This window comes from Ixodes scapularis, unplaced genomic scaffold (assembly GCF_016920785.2).
Source record: "Ixodes scapularis isolate PalLabHiFi unplaced genomic scaffold, ASM1692078v2 PGA_scaffold11__112_contigs__length_91849675, whole genome shotgun sequence".
NCBI classification, from domain to species: Eukaryota; Metazoa; Arthropoda; class Arachnida; order Ixodida; family Ixodidae; genus Ixodes; species Ixodes scapularis.
The window spans coordinates 53,453,082-53,470,665 of NW_024609837.1; the positions used below are offsets into that span (position 1 = coordinate 53,453,082).

The 17,584-nt window shown below is 47.1% G+C and overlaps 2 protein-coding genes and 1 pseudogene across 2 annotated transcripts; 2 read left to right on the plus strand and 1 right to left on the minus strand.

The window, feature by feature from the left end:
* Nucleotides 1–778: 778 nt before the first annotated feature.
* LOC115314759 lies at nucleotides 779–8,680 on the plus strand. The gene is made up of 4 exons (XM_042289001.1): nucleotides 779–786; nucleotides 4,854–4,905; nucleotides 5,145–5,347; nucleotides 8,120–8,680. The coding sequence occupies exons 1-4, from the start codon at nucleotides 779–781 to the stop codon at nucleotides 8,598–8,600; spliced, it is 744 nt and encodes a 247-aa protein (XP_042144935.1). The 3' UTR covers nucleotides 8,601–8,680.
* Nucleotides 8,681–10,871: 2,191 nt separating this feature from the next.
* LOC115314758 lies at nucleotides 10,872–12,663 on the minus strand. Its single transcript, XM_040210382.3, has 4 exons — nucleotides 12,655–12,663; nucleotides 12,373–12,477; nucleotides 12,184–12,277; nucleotides 10,872–11,951 (listed from the first exon to the last, which is right to left on the minus strand). Exons 1-4 carry the CDS (start codon nucleotides 12,661–12,663, stop codon nucleotides 10,969–10,971), a joined length of 1,191 nt encoding a protein of 396 aa, XP_040066316.2. The 3' UTR covers nucleotides 10,872–10,968.
* Nucleotides 12,664–14,011: 1,348 nt separating this feature from the next.
* LOC115321225 lies at nucleotides 14,012–16,301 on the plus strand (annotated as a pseudogene).
* The last annotated feature ends 1,283 nt before the right edge of the window (nucleotides 16,302–17,584 follow it).

Below are 17,584 nucleotides of genomic sequence, written 5' to 3' on the forward strand. Positions count from 1 at the left end.
TTTGGACCACCGAAGGGAGCCTTGGGGAAATGGAGGACCGCCTTCAGCGGGCTGCTTCCATCGTCGCTAGCTATGCTATCGGCTGTGGTCTTCAATGCGCTCCTGCAAAATCGGAACTTCTACTTGTCAGAGCCAATCAGAACGACAACTTGAGTTTACGTATCTCCTTGACGGTAGGTCCTATCAGAGAAGTCGAGGAGATCCGGATCCTGGGCCTGTTTATTCATAACAGGCTCAGACCGGAATCCACCATTTCCAAACTCAAATGTGTTGGCAAACAGGTCGGACGTATGATCCACCGCGTTTCTAACAAACGCAAGGGGTTACGGAGCGGGGACGCGCTTCGGCTCGTCCATGCCTTCGTAACCAGCAGGATCCTCTACTCCGTACCCTAGCTTCGCACTACGAAGCAACACGACGAATGCATCGACGCCATTATTAGGAAGGCAAATAAGCGAGCTTTAGACCTCCCGGTGACTACATCCAACGCTAAGTTGTTGGCGCTGGGGTGCTCAACACCAACCAGGAGCTGAAAGAGGCCCACCTCATGAAGCAATAGACCCTTTTCAAAAAATCTGGCAACAGCGAAAATCCGCTGAACGAGTCCAACAACATTGGACGGCCGGCGCCATTGGGAAGGACTCCGTTGCGGCCGGCATAATTGTTTTGACTGTAGCGTTCTTGTTTCGTCGATCCCTTCGCCTCTGTATGGCTACAGGTAGCATTTTCCCGATCACGGGTTGGGAAAACGACCTTTCCCAACTCCCAGCCGTTAAAGATGATGAGGTATATCGCTTCTTCAAGAGCCGATCGGACTCGGAACGACAATTCGACAGAAGAACTTCCACGTTGAGGGCTTCGTGGTCGCTGCATCCATAAAGGCCAACTACGCAAGAAAAAGGTAATTACTAAGATCTTTGTAGTTACGACATCAGACATGTGTTAGTATGCATCAGAAAATTATAGGAACCGGTTATAATTTACGGGCTGTAGTTAGAGGCCGCCGGTACTCTCCGGATGTGCGACGAAACAGACGCAGGGGACTCGCTTCGTTATTGCTCGGGAAGCACACTGCATAAAAGCGACGAGCGAGCGACCAAGGCGATGAGAGTCGTTTTCTAGAAATCCCAAACCAAGCGACACGACAAGCGACATTGAAAAATTTTCGTCACTCGTAGCCGAGTTTCGTCGCTTGTGCCGTCACTCGACTCGCTGCTCGCCAAATCGCTCAGATGCGATTCAGCCTTTAACATAGAGTGCTCACGCGAACATGAAACGCAATCTTTACTTGCGCATGGTAGGGTCGAATGCCGAAATTTATCGCCTTGATCGGTGCTTCAGATAAGCACATTTTAAACCCACTAGTAGCTTGCAATACTTTTACCTTTGCAGCTGTGGAAAGTAAAGGAACAAACTAGTGGTCGCTTGTTATTTCTGTGGCGCGCTTTGTACTCATTCACACATAGCAACGAAATGCTTCGCGGCGATGTGACATAAACGCCTTTGAAGTAGTGCGCTTTGCCACAGGGTTGGATGCAAAGCAAAATATTCGAAAAATGTGTGATGCAGAAGTGATGTAACCGTTTAATTTCCAAAGTTATTTGCAAAACAAAAAAAAAGAAATCTGTAATGTGCTCTGCTTATTACTTCATTGTGCATTAGCCATTGATAAAAAAATAACATTTAAACATTCTTTATTTTCTATAGCGCAGAGATATGCTTCCTGAAAGCTTCATGCTTCCAAAGCAAAAAAAAGAATGACCGTCCGTACACCGTGGTGGCTGCCCTCAACGTTACTGGCAATGTTGAAGATGGGCACTGTGGCTGCCCAGCAGGAAAGGCTGCTTGCAACCACTTGATGGGGGTTCTTCGGACACTTGAACTGCTGCAGAGGAAGGGCTTTTCTGAAGCGCCAGTGCAGCTCTCCTGCACTGACCTTCCACAGCAGTGGAGGGTCCCAAGAGGCGAGCGCATCAGGGGAACTTCCATACAGTCTGTTGACTGGAGAAGTGTCCGGGAAGGTGGCTTAGAAACGCCAACAACAAGTTGCCTCTACGAAAGCCGAGCTGTTCCCCGCAGTCAAAGCGAACAAGATGCCGCCACCAAGAACTTCGCTCAAGCCATGATGGACCTGCATGGAACCACCGAGTTTGGCAGGAGCTTGCTGGGAGGGACCAGGCAGGTTTTCGTGAAAACAAAGTTCGGCACTTCGTCTGTCCTTGCGCCACAGGCGTACCAACAAGCGCAATTGCCCTTTGGGTTCAAGGTGGTGACAAACATTCACTTCAAGAGTGCTCCCCACCGATCCGCCTCCACTGCACGAGTACGAGTTCTTCAGGGATGCCGAGCCCTCGGATGCGACTTCGTGTTTTGAGGGCCACAAGATCCTTGAGGTAATGTCAGCATTGCTTTTAGGATACTTCACGGAAGGTCAATATACAAAAATAATGTGCATCTGATTTTGTATGAACTGAATACCTCAAGCACAATTAGCAACCCATGCTTTACGCCGCTTCGTCACAGCCCATTGGAAGGCTTCCAATAATTTTCAGTGTTAGCTGTGATTGGTACTTCGGGTGTTTACTTTTTTTCGTTACAAAAAAAAACCGGAAAAAGAAAAACTGACAGCTTACAGTTAGCTTCTTCATAAGCGAGGTCTTTATATTGTTGCCACCATAAGTCCACCCCAGGAGGTCTCCTTCTTAATTCTCCTTTAAAGGGCAACAGTTAAAGTTGTTCATTGTTCCTCCCGGTGGTGTGGGAGGCAGGTTCTGCTCCGATGGTCTGGAGCGTGGTGGCACAAACGTCGCTGATTGACGGGTCGACTCACTGCTTGTAGACAACTATGTGCATTTATTTACACTTTTAGTTACTACTCCCAACTTGGGAAACCATCCTGCCTTGTCTAAAGTCTCGACCCCCGTCCCCAATTTCTCTCCGTCAAATCCAAAGTCCGAATCCCCCAAAATCCTCTTCGCATTCCTTTTGTAGGCCTGTAGGGGCCTCCTTTCCCCTCAGGAATCAGCCAATCTCTTCAAATTCTACCACTCACATGTGGTACACTCTTCTCCAATGGTCGGCGAGCAGTCATCCTGGCGCTCCAACCGTCAAACCCAAATTCCTCGTAGAGTTGTTCTCTGCAATTTTCCCAGTTTGACTGGCGCCAACCACTAAATTATTGCCTTGGGTAAAAAGTGACAATTTTACACTACGCGGCAAACCCTCTATATACAGGAACATTCGGCTAAAAGCCACAAGCAACTCTAAGAACGGGCCGTTCCAGGGATCTGTCCGAGCAGACTCCCGAAACCCGAGACGTTTCCTAACGACCGTGGGGGAACCGCTCTCGCATTGCGGCCGCTTTGGCCTCGCAAAGGCTCCCTCCAAAACGCCGACACCCACAAAGAAAGCTAAAAGCAATGCCGACACAACTCTGGAAAGTTCTAACATAAGCAAACGCCTTAATTATTAAGCATGATTCCTGTATACTTAACTGCAACTCCGCCAATTCCGAAGATTTCAGGATAATCAGTGATTTTGCATTAAAAAGCTCTAGTAAACGACGCTACGTCATTTGCTTCACAAAAAACTGTGTATATATTAATGCAAAAGCATTAACTGTCTTATGGAGCAAACCGACGTCATCAGCTTTAAAGCTGCGCCAAACAGCACCTAAACTCCCTTGTCCCAATGAAGCGAAGCCTGTCGTTTGAAGCCGCGATCTGATTGATAGGCTCCCTTTGGCTGGCGCGTGTCCGAGTGTCAAGGAACAAGCCTCCTATTGGCTCTCGCACGGCATAGTTCCAAAAACCGTATCAGAGAAGCCCTCTCCATGGCAGCGCAGCGCACGCAGCGACCCAGCCGCTGGCAAGAGGTGCGGGCCTGGCCGCACAGCCCGTTTGGGCAAACAGGCTGCACGGCTGAGCTCAGCGCGGCGCAGCCGCTTTATGAGAGCGCTACCTTGGCAGTAGCGAAATGTGGCCATCCACGCCAGTATGCTGCCGACAAACTATGGGTGTCTTTTTTAATCTAATTTTGAACACGAGCAGAAATCGAAACCGAAACTTCAGCTCCGTCTGGCAACATTGGCCTCGGGCCACCAAAAACATGGCTATCATGTGGTACAAGATGTCACATGATCCTTGACGGAACGATGGGCAGGATTGGGGCAGGCGTATGCCAGGCACAAGTGTCGTCTGCACCGCACTCTTCGCCATGTTTTGGTGTCTACGACATTCGACGACGTCTGCACAACTGCGGCATAAGTCTGCACACATAGTGTTCAATGTGTGGACGAAACTCTGAGACACAGTAATGAGAAACGGTGAGATTACGACAGCGGTTTTGATGCGGGCAACGGTGGGACCACGGCGGGGCGGCTGAACGGTTCCCAAAAAGCCCACTGTGCAGGCGTGCCAAGAGGAATTGTTGCTTACGCCACCCGTTACGCGTGCCCGGAGAAATAAAAACAAGCAAAAGGGGACAATGGTGATGACATTTAGCTCAATGTTGGCTATATCCATGCCGTAACCTTAACTGTGCTGTTGGTTGCGCCACAATTCGCTCGCTCCAGTCGGCCGATTTTGGCAACTTGGCGAGTTGCGAATTTTTCTGGACCGTTTAAGAAGTTTTTAGACAGAACTACATTGCAATATTTGACCTCTGGCCTTTCTAGGTGATACTGAAGAGGACTGCATTGTTTTTTTGTTTTTTTTTTTCAAAAACAAAAAATTAAGCAGAGTTGTTCTTTAATCACTGGTAAGTCAAGAATCCAATGACGTATTTCCCTTGAGCACGCGCTCACTGCCTTTAGCAACACTGGAGAGCATGCACAGTTAATGCACGTTCACAAGCAATTTTGCCATTCTAGTGTCAACACCTGCATTTTTCAAACCTAAGTCTTGTGTAAGTTGAGATGAAGTTGACCGGGAGAGGTTTTCTGGTGTCTGAATTTACGGCCTAACGTTGGGTTCCGCTTTGCAAACACAGTTCTTTCTTTTGGCCTCATTAATACCTAATTTCTCATTGGAGTGTGCCAAATGCTCTTTGTTGGCTAGCCATGCAATCCCCCAAACTGTGTTTCAGTATGTTTATTTATTGATTTAAATAAATAAATAAATGTTCTTGAAAAATTCCTACTGCAGGGGCTATGCCTGTCACCGACTCAAGCAAGGGCCCTTGAACGAGATACAAGACAACAAGCAAAAAGTCCAAGATGGCACAAAGAACTTGCGCTTCGACTAACGGCGTCGAACTTTGGAGTGGCAGCCACACGTGAGGTCTGGTCGCAGAAAGGGCTGCACAACCTAACCAGCACAAGAGACCTCTCGAGGGTTCCTGCGATACGGTATGCCCTCTTTACGCAGGCGTTACTTAAAATTACTTAAATAAAATGAAACATAATACCTATTGGGCACGTTCAGTAGCAGCTCCTTTGGCTCCGAACGTAGTAACTCGAGTCTGAGTTCTCGGAACGGCTACTACACGTTGCACAAAGGCATTGTTGCTTTACCTTATGCTATTTCGGTTTTTGCCAAATTACATGCGCTTATGATGGTAGCCATCCAAGCTGGTGCTTCTCCAAAGCTTCCTCGGGGAGTGCTTAATGACGCCCTGGAAGAGTTTTCGGCTAGGTAGAGGGCGACTTACGTAATGTACGCCCTCAAACAAGCTACTTCCGAAGGTATGCATGTACCTTCTAAATGACAAATGAGTGTGACTGTCACCCAAGAAGATTTATGAATCCCCTCAGTTAGGTATGGCGGGGCTTCCTTATACACCAACTCATGTTTACAAGCAAACCGGAGTGTCCCTCGCGGACGCCACCGGTGCCGCACATGCGCGATGGGGGTGTGGGCAAGAAGCTCCCCGTTGCCCATAAACAAACCATTGAAATGCGATCTTGTCGGCGTCAGTGTGAGTCCCCCTGCCCTTTTTCGCGTTCGAATTGTTGATTATAAGACTTTCTTGGCGATGTCTGACTACTTAAGCGGCGTCAGCGAAATTACCGAGGCTCGTTACACCCCAAAACTTCGCGTGAATAATGTGACATGTGGCGCTTCATTCCGCGTGGACGCCGCAGTATGTACGCTAAAGCCTGATTCGCATGATGCGATTTCGCTTGCAATTTTCAGTCGCGACGCCGCTTGGGCTGCAACAGCGTGAACTGCAGCCGAGATGGTCGACGCCGATACTGAAAATTGCAAGCAGAATCGGACCAAGTGAATTAGGCATAACAAGTCCGTGATGGTCACTGGTAACAATGATTAACATCTCCTTGTATCTACTGCTTACATCGAGCTTGCTTACCAACCTTCAAACGTAAGTCCTTTGAGGCCTGCACTTACTTATTATCGCAAATACCGGGCCAACATTTGGTCTACGGGCCGGCGTCGTCTAAGAGAGCGGACGACAAGCAGAAACGTTTGAAAGAGCAGACGACAGTTCGAACGATCAGGCGGCCGTTTGAACTTCAAGACGGACTGAACATAGTCTGCAGGTGGTCCGCACAACTTGACGGTTTTCTGGCGTTCATGTTGGAACAAAACAAATCTGATGACCACAAGTATCCGTGAATTCAACTCAAAGTGCTTCCCGCCCAAGCAATTGTTGTCTGACGGCGTCTGCTTCTCCCTTCTCACGGCACATATCCAGATTCTTGGACGAACCGAGCACGTGAAAACTGACCTTCAAACCTTCCTCGACTCTTTTGGTATGGCCCTAGTCGTGGCGTTTTGACGAGAAAGCAGGCTTTTGTCTGGTTCCTTTTAAAACTTCGCAGGGCATGGGGACTTCTGCCCACAGCCCCAGACCGGAAGTGCGTCCGACACGCCACCACCGCGCCGTGACGTCACACAGTTGAATTCGTGTATAGGTTTAATTTTATGTCAAATCTGTCAGTTACTTGCCATCCTAATGTATGCATTTTACTGTCTGAGGCCAGTGTATAACTATAGCTAGGTTAAATTTAATAGAGCTCATAAGTGGGCAATTAGAAGGGTGGGAACAACCTTTTCAAGTGCAGATGAATTTCTGTTTAAGCATAGTATGCAGTGGTGCAAGGCATGGAGAAAGGCACAGCATCTATTCAATATTCGATTAAAAAATATTAGTCTAAAACCACTGCCTCACTCTTGCCGTTTCGAACACAACGGCGATTGTCGATAATTGCCGAGTTTCCGTACAGTGCCGATTGAAGCTCTGTGTTAAAACAACACATGATAGTCACAAGTCTATTCAAAGCAAATATAGTATTGTTACTATGCTGTAAACTCTTTCTGACACAAGTAAGCTGGTAACAAAATCAGAACCTGTTAGTTTTGTTACCTTGGCCACTTTTCATTGATGGAAGGTAGGCAGACCACAGGTCGACACGGTAGACGCGATAGACAACAACTCTTCATCCGCCACTTTGCTTGTTTTTCTCTTGAAGCACCGGACACATATCAAAATCCCGGAAGAAACATCATACCATGCTCCATTTACTCTTTGCACATCGTCTCAGGGCTTTGCGCACGAAAAGCGCAGCTCTTTACTTTGGAGTAACATGCACCGGAAATCACTTTATGGCCATCTAGTGGAAGAAGTTGTTACTCTGTCACCCCCAAAGCCAGTACGGAGCCTCAACTACAATAGTAGTTGAAAATACTACAATAATCATGGTCCCAAAATCGCTTCAACCAGACTAGTTGGGTTTATTGCTCTAGCTTTTTGTGCAGAACTCGCCAGACTTTGCACAAAAAGGCTGTGCGAGTGCTAGTTTTGTGGACAGGTGCTAGCGCCTCTACCAAATATTTTTACCAGTCATACTAGGTTTAGTGGGCTTTCCAGACCGTGCACTTTGTGTAAGCCACACATTTTCAGTACACAACCGCCGGAGAACAGGTTGCGATAGAGTCACCAACCTCAAAGAATTCTGGTAAAAATGTAGGATCAGCGACTCCTTTTCTCCTTTGATGGTTGCACACTGAAAAATATTTGGCCTACAGAATCTCATGAACTTATTACAGTGGTAGCCTTCTAAGGCCTTTCTCGAGTGCTCGATTGATTGTGTTATCAAAAAGACCAACTAATCATGTATTTTGTAGGGATTTTAGAGCTGTTGCCCTTCTTGTCACAGGCATGGCATCACGCAAGAACCCATCGCTGTCCAGCGGTACATGGATGTGCTGCAGAGCTTGGGGCACAGTGCGATTGATGGATCGTGCGGCATTTTTGTCGATTCTTCGACACCCTGGTTGGGTGCGTCACCGGATAGAATTGTATTCGACCCAACTGAGGTCCCTCCCCATGGAGTCCTTGAAGTAAAGTGTCCGAAGACCCTTTATGACAAGTCTGTAGAAGAACTCAAAACTTTAAAGTTCTGTTCTGAGATTAAGGGGGATTGCCCTGAACTCAGGCGTACATATGACTACAACGACCAAGTGCTTGGGCAGATGGCTATTGCAGGGCTGCAATGGGGCGACTTTGTTGTCTTTGGTGACCAGTTCATTCTTGTAGAAAGAATTCGCTTTTGCCCTGACGACTGGAGTGCAGTGAGCATGGAGCTCCAAGATTTTTATTTTGATCAACTGCTCCCACACCTTGAATTGTTACGTTAGCGAGGACATTTTGTGTTCTTTTGTTGTCAATTCTTATTTTGCTTCTGTTCAATTTTTGATTTCTCCTGTCTAGGGTTACTATGAATATTCTTCACTGACTCCCAGTTTTTTTTTTTTTTTTTTTTTTTCTCTTTCTCCTGTAGTTACTTTATTTCTTTTTTGAGTATTCCGAATATAAAATTTATTTGACTTTCAGAATTGTATGAAGCGCTGATTTCCCAAGGTGGTAGTGGGGGGAGGAAATCTCAACTTCTTTTGGTGACATTGTCAAGTGCTAGGCGTCATTGTCCAATTTACGGGAAAGTTCAGTTCTTTTGTAATTATGGCAAAGCTCATTTTATCACATCAAGCTCTACACAGTCATGTAGAACTTTTTGTGCAGTGACTTCATTTTGTATTTTGAAATGCAGAGTAATCTTGCGTATAGCTTATGCTAACAGCCTTATCTGCTTGTGGTACCCCTTTATGTAAAAGGCCAATAAGAACTGTCCTAGGCACAGCTTCGCTTTTCTGCAACATTGTATTTATTTTTACCTTCTCAATTATTATGTTGGTCTGTATAACTAGGTCTTTTCTCCACCCCTGTGTATTTGAAAAAAGCTTGTCCGAGTCTTAATGACATACCTCTTGGTCCACTTTAGTTTTAATTTGACATTGTCATCATTGGTAGATTTTTTTTTTTTTTTTGAGATCTTATACAAGGGCAAGTCAAGTTAAAAATTGCAATGATATTTCGAGATACGGCGTTATTGTTCCGTAAGTTGGCAGTATTACGTATTACCAATCATTACGAGAGTGTCCAATTGGTGGCAGCACAGTAAATCAGCATGATGTACGAGTACCGTCATAAAGATATCCACACCATTTAAGTGAGGCACCAAAGAGTAGTAGTGTTGTGTCATCATTTTTTAGGTACTGAAAACTTTGGAGGTCCGTCGTTGAATGGAACTGCAGTGTGGCGACGCTTGTCTGTACTGGAGTTGGGAGTTCAAACACGGCACAAGTTCCAAGACTCCTTTACTGGGGAACACACATCAAGTGGCGACGCCCTATTTTTTGCAGCAGTTACAGGCTTAGCAAGCACTTGTGTAGTTTTGGAACTTCCTAGCCAAGTCATAAATTTTCTCTAGAGACAGACAAGCATTATCATACTGAAACTCCATTTCACAGTAAGTTCCTTTAGTTTTCATACCTCCACTACCATAAATCCTTCTCAGGAAACGACACATTTAAAGATGTTATTGCAATTTTAAGATTTTATTTCTCACCTTTGTAGAATGCACACTACCAAGTCGGAGAGGTGTTTTGGGCATGTTGAACACGAGAATAGTGAAATGTCATAATTTACATATACATCTAGGTTACCATGTAAGAAAATGTTTGGGAGGGCTCAAGAGCAATGTCTTGATGCAGTGCGAGCTTTTGTGAGAGAATTTTGATTTGAAATGCCATAGCCTTTTAATTTTATCTCTGTGTGATGGCAGAAAATAAGTCAAGGTGTTTACAGTGGGGGCTAAATGGCTCACAAGTTGCCATCTGCTTGTTGCGAGTGCTATAGTCCGTTGCAACTCAAGAAGGTAGGGTGAGGGTAAGACGGGCCGGGGAGGGGGAAGCTGATGCGACGCTAAAGCGAGAAGGGGGTTTCCCCCTCTTCTCCAGGGTCCGTCTGCTTCCTCCTGCCCAGCCCGTCTTACCCTTGCCCTACCTTCTTGAGTTTCCATTTCTTAGTTTGCTGATTTTGTTGCATGTAGAAATGTGGACAAGCTAAGGGCTACGAGTACCTTGCCTCCAGCCTGGACTTCAATTACCCCAGCAGCAAAGTAACAAAAACAGACAAATTCGGGAGAATGACACGCAGTGACTTAAAAAGGTTAAATTTCACACAGGCCCGATTGAGTCGGGAAATAAACATTCAAAACATTCCAACTGCAGTTGAACAAGGGTTAGTAGCTGCAAACAAGGAAACATAGCACCTCGAAACAGGTAGGCAGCGTTGTGTGTGGTGGTTTGAACCAGAAAGAAGAGGCCGGTTATGTAAACTGATAACCGTCTTTATTCATGTTGCCGAAATGGATCCCCTTGGATTAGCTTGCCTTTCTTTGTCTTACCGAAAGGCTGGCTAAAATATTGAAACACACCATTCCGCCCTACCTTAATGACTAAAGCAAACAACTTAGGCGTGGTGTGAAAAAGAAAGAAGGTAAAAATGAAATACAAATAATGTTCAAACACTTTCAACAGTTCATCTATCAGTTCCAGTAGCGTGGCGGTTTGAGCTTTCTTGAAGCTCTGGCAGGGTATCGACTGGCTGTCTCCTGACAGTTCTCTTGTCCAGCCGTTCTGATGTTTCGTCCTGCTTGCTCCGTGGTTACTCAGAGTACCTCATCAGAGGCGACTGCATGTTTGATAGAATGGCGCAGACCGTCCATATCTGATTGGCAATAGGGGCCAGGGAGATGGCTATCGGGCGGTCCAGAATGTGGAATGTCTTAATCCTTTGGATCCTTCGTTCCACATGGATCCGAAGAGACGCAATGTCCTGCGTTTCCTGGACGTCTGCAGTTGGAAACTGACCCTTTGTTAGGAAGGGAGGAATGTTCAAGAGAACTCCCTTCTTTTCTAGGAGATCTTGAATCTTGAAGCCTTTGTCGGCCATCACAGCATCTCCCAACTCAAATGGCCTTTCCAAGAATCCACTCTTGACGACCGCTTCACGGTCCGAGACTGAGCCCATAAATAGTTCTGAGACAAATGTCAGTTGTCCATTTGGCGATATTCCCACGAGACCCTTAAAGGTATTTGCCGACTTGTAGTAAGAGTATGTTCCAGACTGTGTGACTAGTGAGCTAGATACCTTGCACCGCAGCTCAGTAGCATCAATGATCACTCGCGTAGAGCGATATTTGTCTTTGAACGTGGCTGGCATGAGGGTGTCTACGACGTCCCTTGGGAGCCACAGTGGCAGTTCAGTCAGACGCAGGTAGAGAAAACTCATCCAAGTAAGGAACACTCTGGATACTGTGGTCTCTGAAACATTGAACAGATGACCCAGGTGCTTATGGAAAAGTCCTACCCTCAGCTTTACAAGGACAAGAAACAGCTGATCTTCAATTGAAAGTTTCTGAGGTCGTCCCCTCCTTTCGTCTTCTGATGTCGCAGTACTCTTCCAATAGATGATATTTTCCCCTTTATTCCCAGGTTCAACAAATTTCAAAAGTTCTTGAAAGTGGGCGTATGATGGGAGTCCCGTGTAGAATTGGATATCGACATTACTTGACTGGAACTTTTGAATGCCAAAGCCACGGCTTTCTTCCTGCAGCTTCCTGTGCTTGATGGAGACGTGTTCCAAGTCTCAACGAAGCTTGTGGACTTGATCGCTTCTCTCTTTCAGTAGAGCTCTGCTCGCATTGATTTCTATCTGTCGTTTTCTTATCTCTTCTTTGTGCTTCACAAGTTCTTCTTCAAGGCCGGCAACTTTTGCTGCAAGGTTGCATGTGCATGCACATTCTGTCTGAGCTGAAGTTGACGGCGATAGGTCTTGGAGGACTGGTGACTCTAAATTGTCACTCTGGCTACCTCCTACAGGGAGGTGTTCCGTAGGAGTGTTTGGTTGCGAAGGAACGGGTGGTGGTACTCTTGCCCGAGGAGCACGGCGCCGCTGTTTTGGCTTCTTGAAGCTGAACAGAGATGGTACAGCATTGTCGCAAAGTAGCTTCAATCCACTTGCCACGTTCGGGAGAAAGTCTTCAGAAAGGAAATGACTCGAGCATACCTTCGTAGCTGATGAAACTTTAAATTGCCTCCCTTCATCTCGTTTTATAGCGGCTATCCATCTTTTGTAGTTCTCAGTGTTCTTTGCGAATCTATGGAATGAAATCTGCAAATACAAATTAAATGTTATTAAAATGCAAGTACCACTCTGGTTGAGCTGGGTGATTTGAGCGGGATTATGGGATTTCTACATTTAGACGACTTCCAGAAATCCGCCACCGCTCGCCCCGGCCCTCACAAATTTCTGCAGATTGCTTCTTCGTGTTCAAATACGTAGACCCGCACGAGCCATCGTTAGTACAGAGCTATCACGGGTTTCATGTATGACAAAGATTGTGTACAATAAATATTACAAAAACAAATAAAACCTCAAGTTGCTGTACAGGGTACTTCAAAATAAAGTTTCGACATAGAATCGCCTACAAAAATCAGGGACTCGACGTATCGAGTAGAGGCTTACCTCGAATACATATTTTACTGGTCGGATTTATGGATTAAAATTTTAAGTCTAGACTTTAAATACAAAATATAACCTGAGCTTTAAAATGGGTAGGTTTTTTTTTTATTTTAAATTTTCATTGTATTGAAGTAGACACTTGAAATTTTAATGTGTCAATGGGACTAGTAAAATATGTATTTGAGGTAAGTTGTGTAAATGGGACTAGTAAAATACGTATTCGAGGTAAGTTTGAACTTGACACATTGAGCCACTTATTTTTGAGTGTCTCAAAATTAAAGTTACAAAGCTACAATTAATGGCCCATCAGAAATCAGCAACTGAGTATCAAGTTGAAACTTGCCTCAAGTACATACTTGTCCCATTTACTCAAAAAAATCTAAACCTCTACTTCAAAACAAATAAAAAAACTGACCTTTTGGGGGCATATTTTTTTGTTGTTGTTGTTTTGTACTTGGAATTAAGACTTAACATTTCAATGTGCAAATTCAACCAGTAAAGGACACATTCTACGCAAGTTTCTACTAGATACGTCGAGTCCCTTTTTCTAGAGGGAGATTTTGGAGTTGACATGTAGAGCAGCAAATTTTGCAGTGAAGCAGAAGTTGCAAGCGCGTGCATGTTGCTTTGCATAAAGCACGCGCTGCACAGATGTGTGCGCTACAGGCAGGTTAAAGCGTCAGGTCGTATGGCTTCATGCGTACCTAACATACAATGTACACGCGCAAGTTGGAAGCACCGCGAGCTCGTGCATACCTGAAGCTAGGCGCTCGCGAAGCTGTCACGTCCACAAGCGATACCACGACCAACATTATATTTGTATTTGACGCTTTGATTTCTTCAAACTAGCTGAAACTTGAAAACTCTACGTCCAAACGCAACAAAGTGAGATTAAAAACACCGGACTCAAACACCCAAGCAGCATAGCGTGGGAACGGTTAGTGTTCCGTTCTGTACTTCAGTAGGGAAATGTTTGCGCGGCTGCGCTGCTGAACATCCCCACCAGACTGACGCCCGTCAACCGATAACGAGTACATTTACGAATACGTACCTTAATGCCAGACTTGTCCAGATACCCACTCTGCTTACGGAGGGGTACGCAGCAGTACGTTGGCATCGTGGGGAGGAATTGACTAGTGTCGACGGCCTACGCAACGTATGCAGCGGCGCGCACTATCCTGCAGCATGGCGGCTGTCACTAAATGCCGTTGCGTATGACAGGTGGCGCTTTTTTCTCTGATGGGTCTATACACGCGACTCTCGCAGACGGTTTCCGGGCGCCGCCTGCTAGACCGCTTGCACATCCAACACGAATGCATTCCAGAGGAGACATGCAGGCTCCCGGAATTGTGGCGTCACAAGCTTTGGGTTTCTCCACTCCCGCGCAACATGGATACGCAGACACACGAAGGCAGACGAGAGGCGCGCGTTCGGGCTCTCGAACACCAATACGGATCTAAGCAGGGCGTGTACCATGTTGATGTGGCAGGGCCATCGCCCACTGGTTTATATACGGCCGCCGTAGTTACCACCGACGCATCAACAGACTTTCCTATAGAGCTTTCAACTCCACGCAGGCCGAGGAGGTAGCTATAGCGCTTGCCACCTCGGCCCCGAATTCGAAGATAAAGGCCCGTTCACACTCTTGCGACCGAGTACGACTAAAGGCCCGTTCACACTCTTGCGACTGCTTGCGACCTCTTAAACCTGGGTTCCTTAAAACTTCTTAAACCAGAGAACACACTGGCGCCATCTATTGGGAAGCAGTGTAAACTCGGCGGTCCGGCATATTTTTTTTTTTATTTCTCGCGCAATATCCTTTCTTTTTTGGCTCGAAAAGCTTTTGTCAATGTTATAAACGAGCCGTTCTATGGGTATTACGCACATTTGACCTCGGAAATCCCGCAAAACCTTCGCTTTTGTGAAATGCAGTTCTAGGGTCACCGCATAGATGGCGCCACAATGTCAGTGTGTTCCCTCATTCTAGAAACATTTAAGAAGTTGTAAGAGATCTCGTCTCTCTCAGTCGTACTCGGTCGCAAGAGTGTGAACGGGCCTTTAGAGAGACGAGATCTCTTAAAACTTCTTAAATGTTTTTAAAATAAGGGAACACACTGGTATTGTGGCGCCATCTATGCTGTGACTCTGGAACTGCATTTCACAAGAGCAAAGGTTTTGCGGGATTTCCGAGGTCAAATATGCGTAATACCCATAGAAAGGCTCGTTTATAACATTGACAAAAGTTTTTCGAGCCAAGAAAGAAAGGATAATGCGCGAGAAATAAAAAAAAATATGCCGGACCGCCGAGTTTACACTGCTTCCCAATAGATGGCGCCAGTGTGTTCTCTGGTTTAAGAAGTTTTAAGGAACCCAGGTTTAAGAGGTCGCAAGAGTGTGAACGGGCCTTAATCATCACAGATTCGCGCAGAGCCTGTGAGCACCACCTAGCGGGCGTGGTTTCACCTTTAGCCTACCACATTTTAAAGCGAGCCGTGATGGATTCGGACCCCTCACCTAAACGCATCGTTTGGACTCCGGGCCACCAGGGCCTTTGAGGTAACGAGGCTGCGGACGCGGCCGCCTGAGCGCTTTCCCCACCTGGTACCTCACCCAAGCTCTTCCGGCTCAGAGATTAGACCAACGCTTCTGCGGTTCAGGGAAATCCTAGCAGACTATTGCGAACGCCATCGGCTTTACCCGGTCCCTGCCAAGGGCCTGAGTAGGGCCGATGAACGAACGTTGAGGCACCTGCAGACCAACATCCTGTTGTGTCCTGCAATAGTGAAATATTTTGACTCCAAAGTTGATGGGCGATGCCGTCACTGTGGGGAAGTTTCCGATAACTTTCACATGGTGTGGGCATGTTAGATGAACCCTTCCCTTCCCCCTAATCCTTCCCCCAGAAGAGAGGCATGGGAGGCAGCCCTACTCAACTGCTCGGGGCTGGAGTCTCAAAGGGCTCTAGTCCAACGGGCGCGGGTAGCGGCTTTGTCCAGCGAGGTCCCGGACTAAGGACTCCACCAATGTAAAGGGCCATTTTGGCCTGCAAACTCTCCTTTGGTAGAATAAGTTTTTCACCACCACCGCCACCAAGCTGGGGCTCGCCCCTTTATTTTGCCGTGCAAAAGTGCACCCTGGCACAACGACGCACCGTTGTCGACGCGTTGTCCGCCACAGTTGCAGCGTCGCCCATAGCAGCCAGAGCGTCTCGCGTGGCGGTGGATGCGTTGCAGCGGGTGACTCAAGCTCCCCACTTTCGGAAAACTGAGAGGACGGCCCATCGGATGCATCTATGTGCCAGCTGCCGACCCCGGCCCAGCCGCGCCACTCTTTTGGCCTCAACATGGACGCTGGAGTGGGAGGAGCTAAGGCGGCCCCCTGTGCTGGCCGCAGGTGGCGCATTCGGAGGGATCGCCACCATCGCCCTCTGTGCCCAACACGTTTCAACTCGGTGAGCTGCTTCAAATGTGATATCTATGGACACACCGCTACACTTGCGTCACGACGTACGCAACCAAGCTTCGTCGGAAGGTGTCTTGTGACGCGGAAGAACACTCGAAGCTCCAGATGGACATCCCCGAGATCGCTGACGCTTTAGGCCAAACTTCCTCTACTGAAACCTTCTTGACACACATAGAGGGCAACTCGCCTGCAACAAAGAGAGCCTCCAGTGTCAAGAAAAATGACCCTGGACTCCTTTCAGAGACAACGCCTCCGTCCTGCGACCCCAGTGATGATGACGACGCCTCATCGACGGCTACGATCGTCGTGGAGGACGCACCATCAGATGGAGAAGACACCGCTGCCCCCGCTGAGGCGATTCCAACGGCTAGTGAGAAAAAGGCAGAAGCACTGAGGCCAGAGGTTGCCACAGAACTTGGCGACCAGACTGACGCTGTGCCAGTTGATGACGAGCCGTTTACGCGGGTTAGGAAGGACTGAAATTGGGTATTCTTTAGGCCTAAGCCATATTCCAAACACACTAGTCATAAACCGCTCGATAACCAGAGCGGCGACTTCAAATCCCTTTAAAGCAGTCCCATGGGAGACCCCGCCCTTCCTTTACATTTAATCACCCTAAATGTAAGAGGCCCGCGGTCTAAATGAAAACAGTGCCAACTCTTAAAAGGGTTATGACACGAAAATTAAACGGATAGATTATTCTTGAAATGGAATGCTCATAGGCTACTTAGTATATACACCAAGTTACGCAATTTTTAGAGCTCCGATGATTGCAATATTCAATTTACGAATTTTTATAATTTTCATTTGGCGACCAGGCAACACTGCTCAAGTTAGTCACACCATGGTGTCCATAAACCACGTGACCATGAACAGTCTCTCATTCTAGGCGCCCCCACGATCGCCCAAGCTCTTCTCGTCACGGTACGAACAAAACCGCTCAAACAGCTCGGTAAACTGAAAGCTCTCGCCCCCCGGCCGGTTGACCTTCCACCCTGCATGCGCCTGCGAGATATTCCCGGACGACGGTGACCACGGCGAACTCGTCGTCGCTGGAGCTCGTCGCCAACGGGTCGCAGTCAAAATGGACAGCTTCCAACATCTCTTGATAGCAATCACTCTCATCGCTGCTGCGATCAATGTCGAACACTTCGACAAGGCGATCGATGCCGTAGACGTAATCGTCACAGACCGGATGCTGGAAACGTGGAAGGTAAACGAGGAAGCTAAGAGTTGATATGCCAAGAGAGCCGAAGCTGTGAGTGCGTGCAAGTAGACACCGCGCTGGAGGCTG

Excerpts from the sequence above, each read along its gene's own strand:
- LOC115314759 (XM_042289001.1), top strand. Across the intron at positions 4,906-5,144 it reads TTTTCAAACCTAAGTCTTGT|GGGCTATGCCTGTCACCGAC; the intron begins GTAAGTTGAGAT and ends TTCCTACTGCAG. Across the intron at positions 5,348-8,119 it reads TCGAGGGTTCCTGCGATACG|GCATGGCATCACGCAAGAAC; the intron begins GTATGCCCTCTT and ends TTCTTGTCACAG.
- LOC115314758 (XM_040210382.3), bottom strand. Across the intron at positions 12,278-12,372 it reads AAGTTTCATCAGCTACGAAG|CTTCAAGAAGCCAAAACAGC; the intron begins GTATGCTCGAGT and ends ATCTCTGTTCAG. Across the intron at positions 11,952-12,183 it reads CTCCTACGGAACACCTCCCT|ACTTGGAACACGTCTCCATC; the intron begins GTAGGAGGTAGC and ends AGCTTCGTTGAG.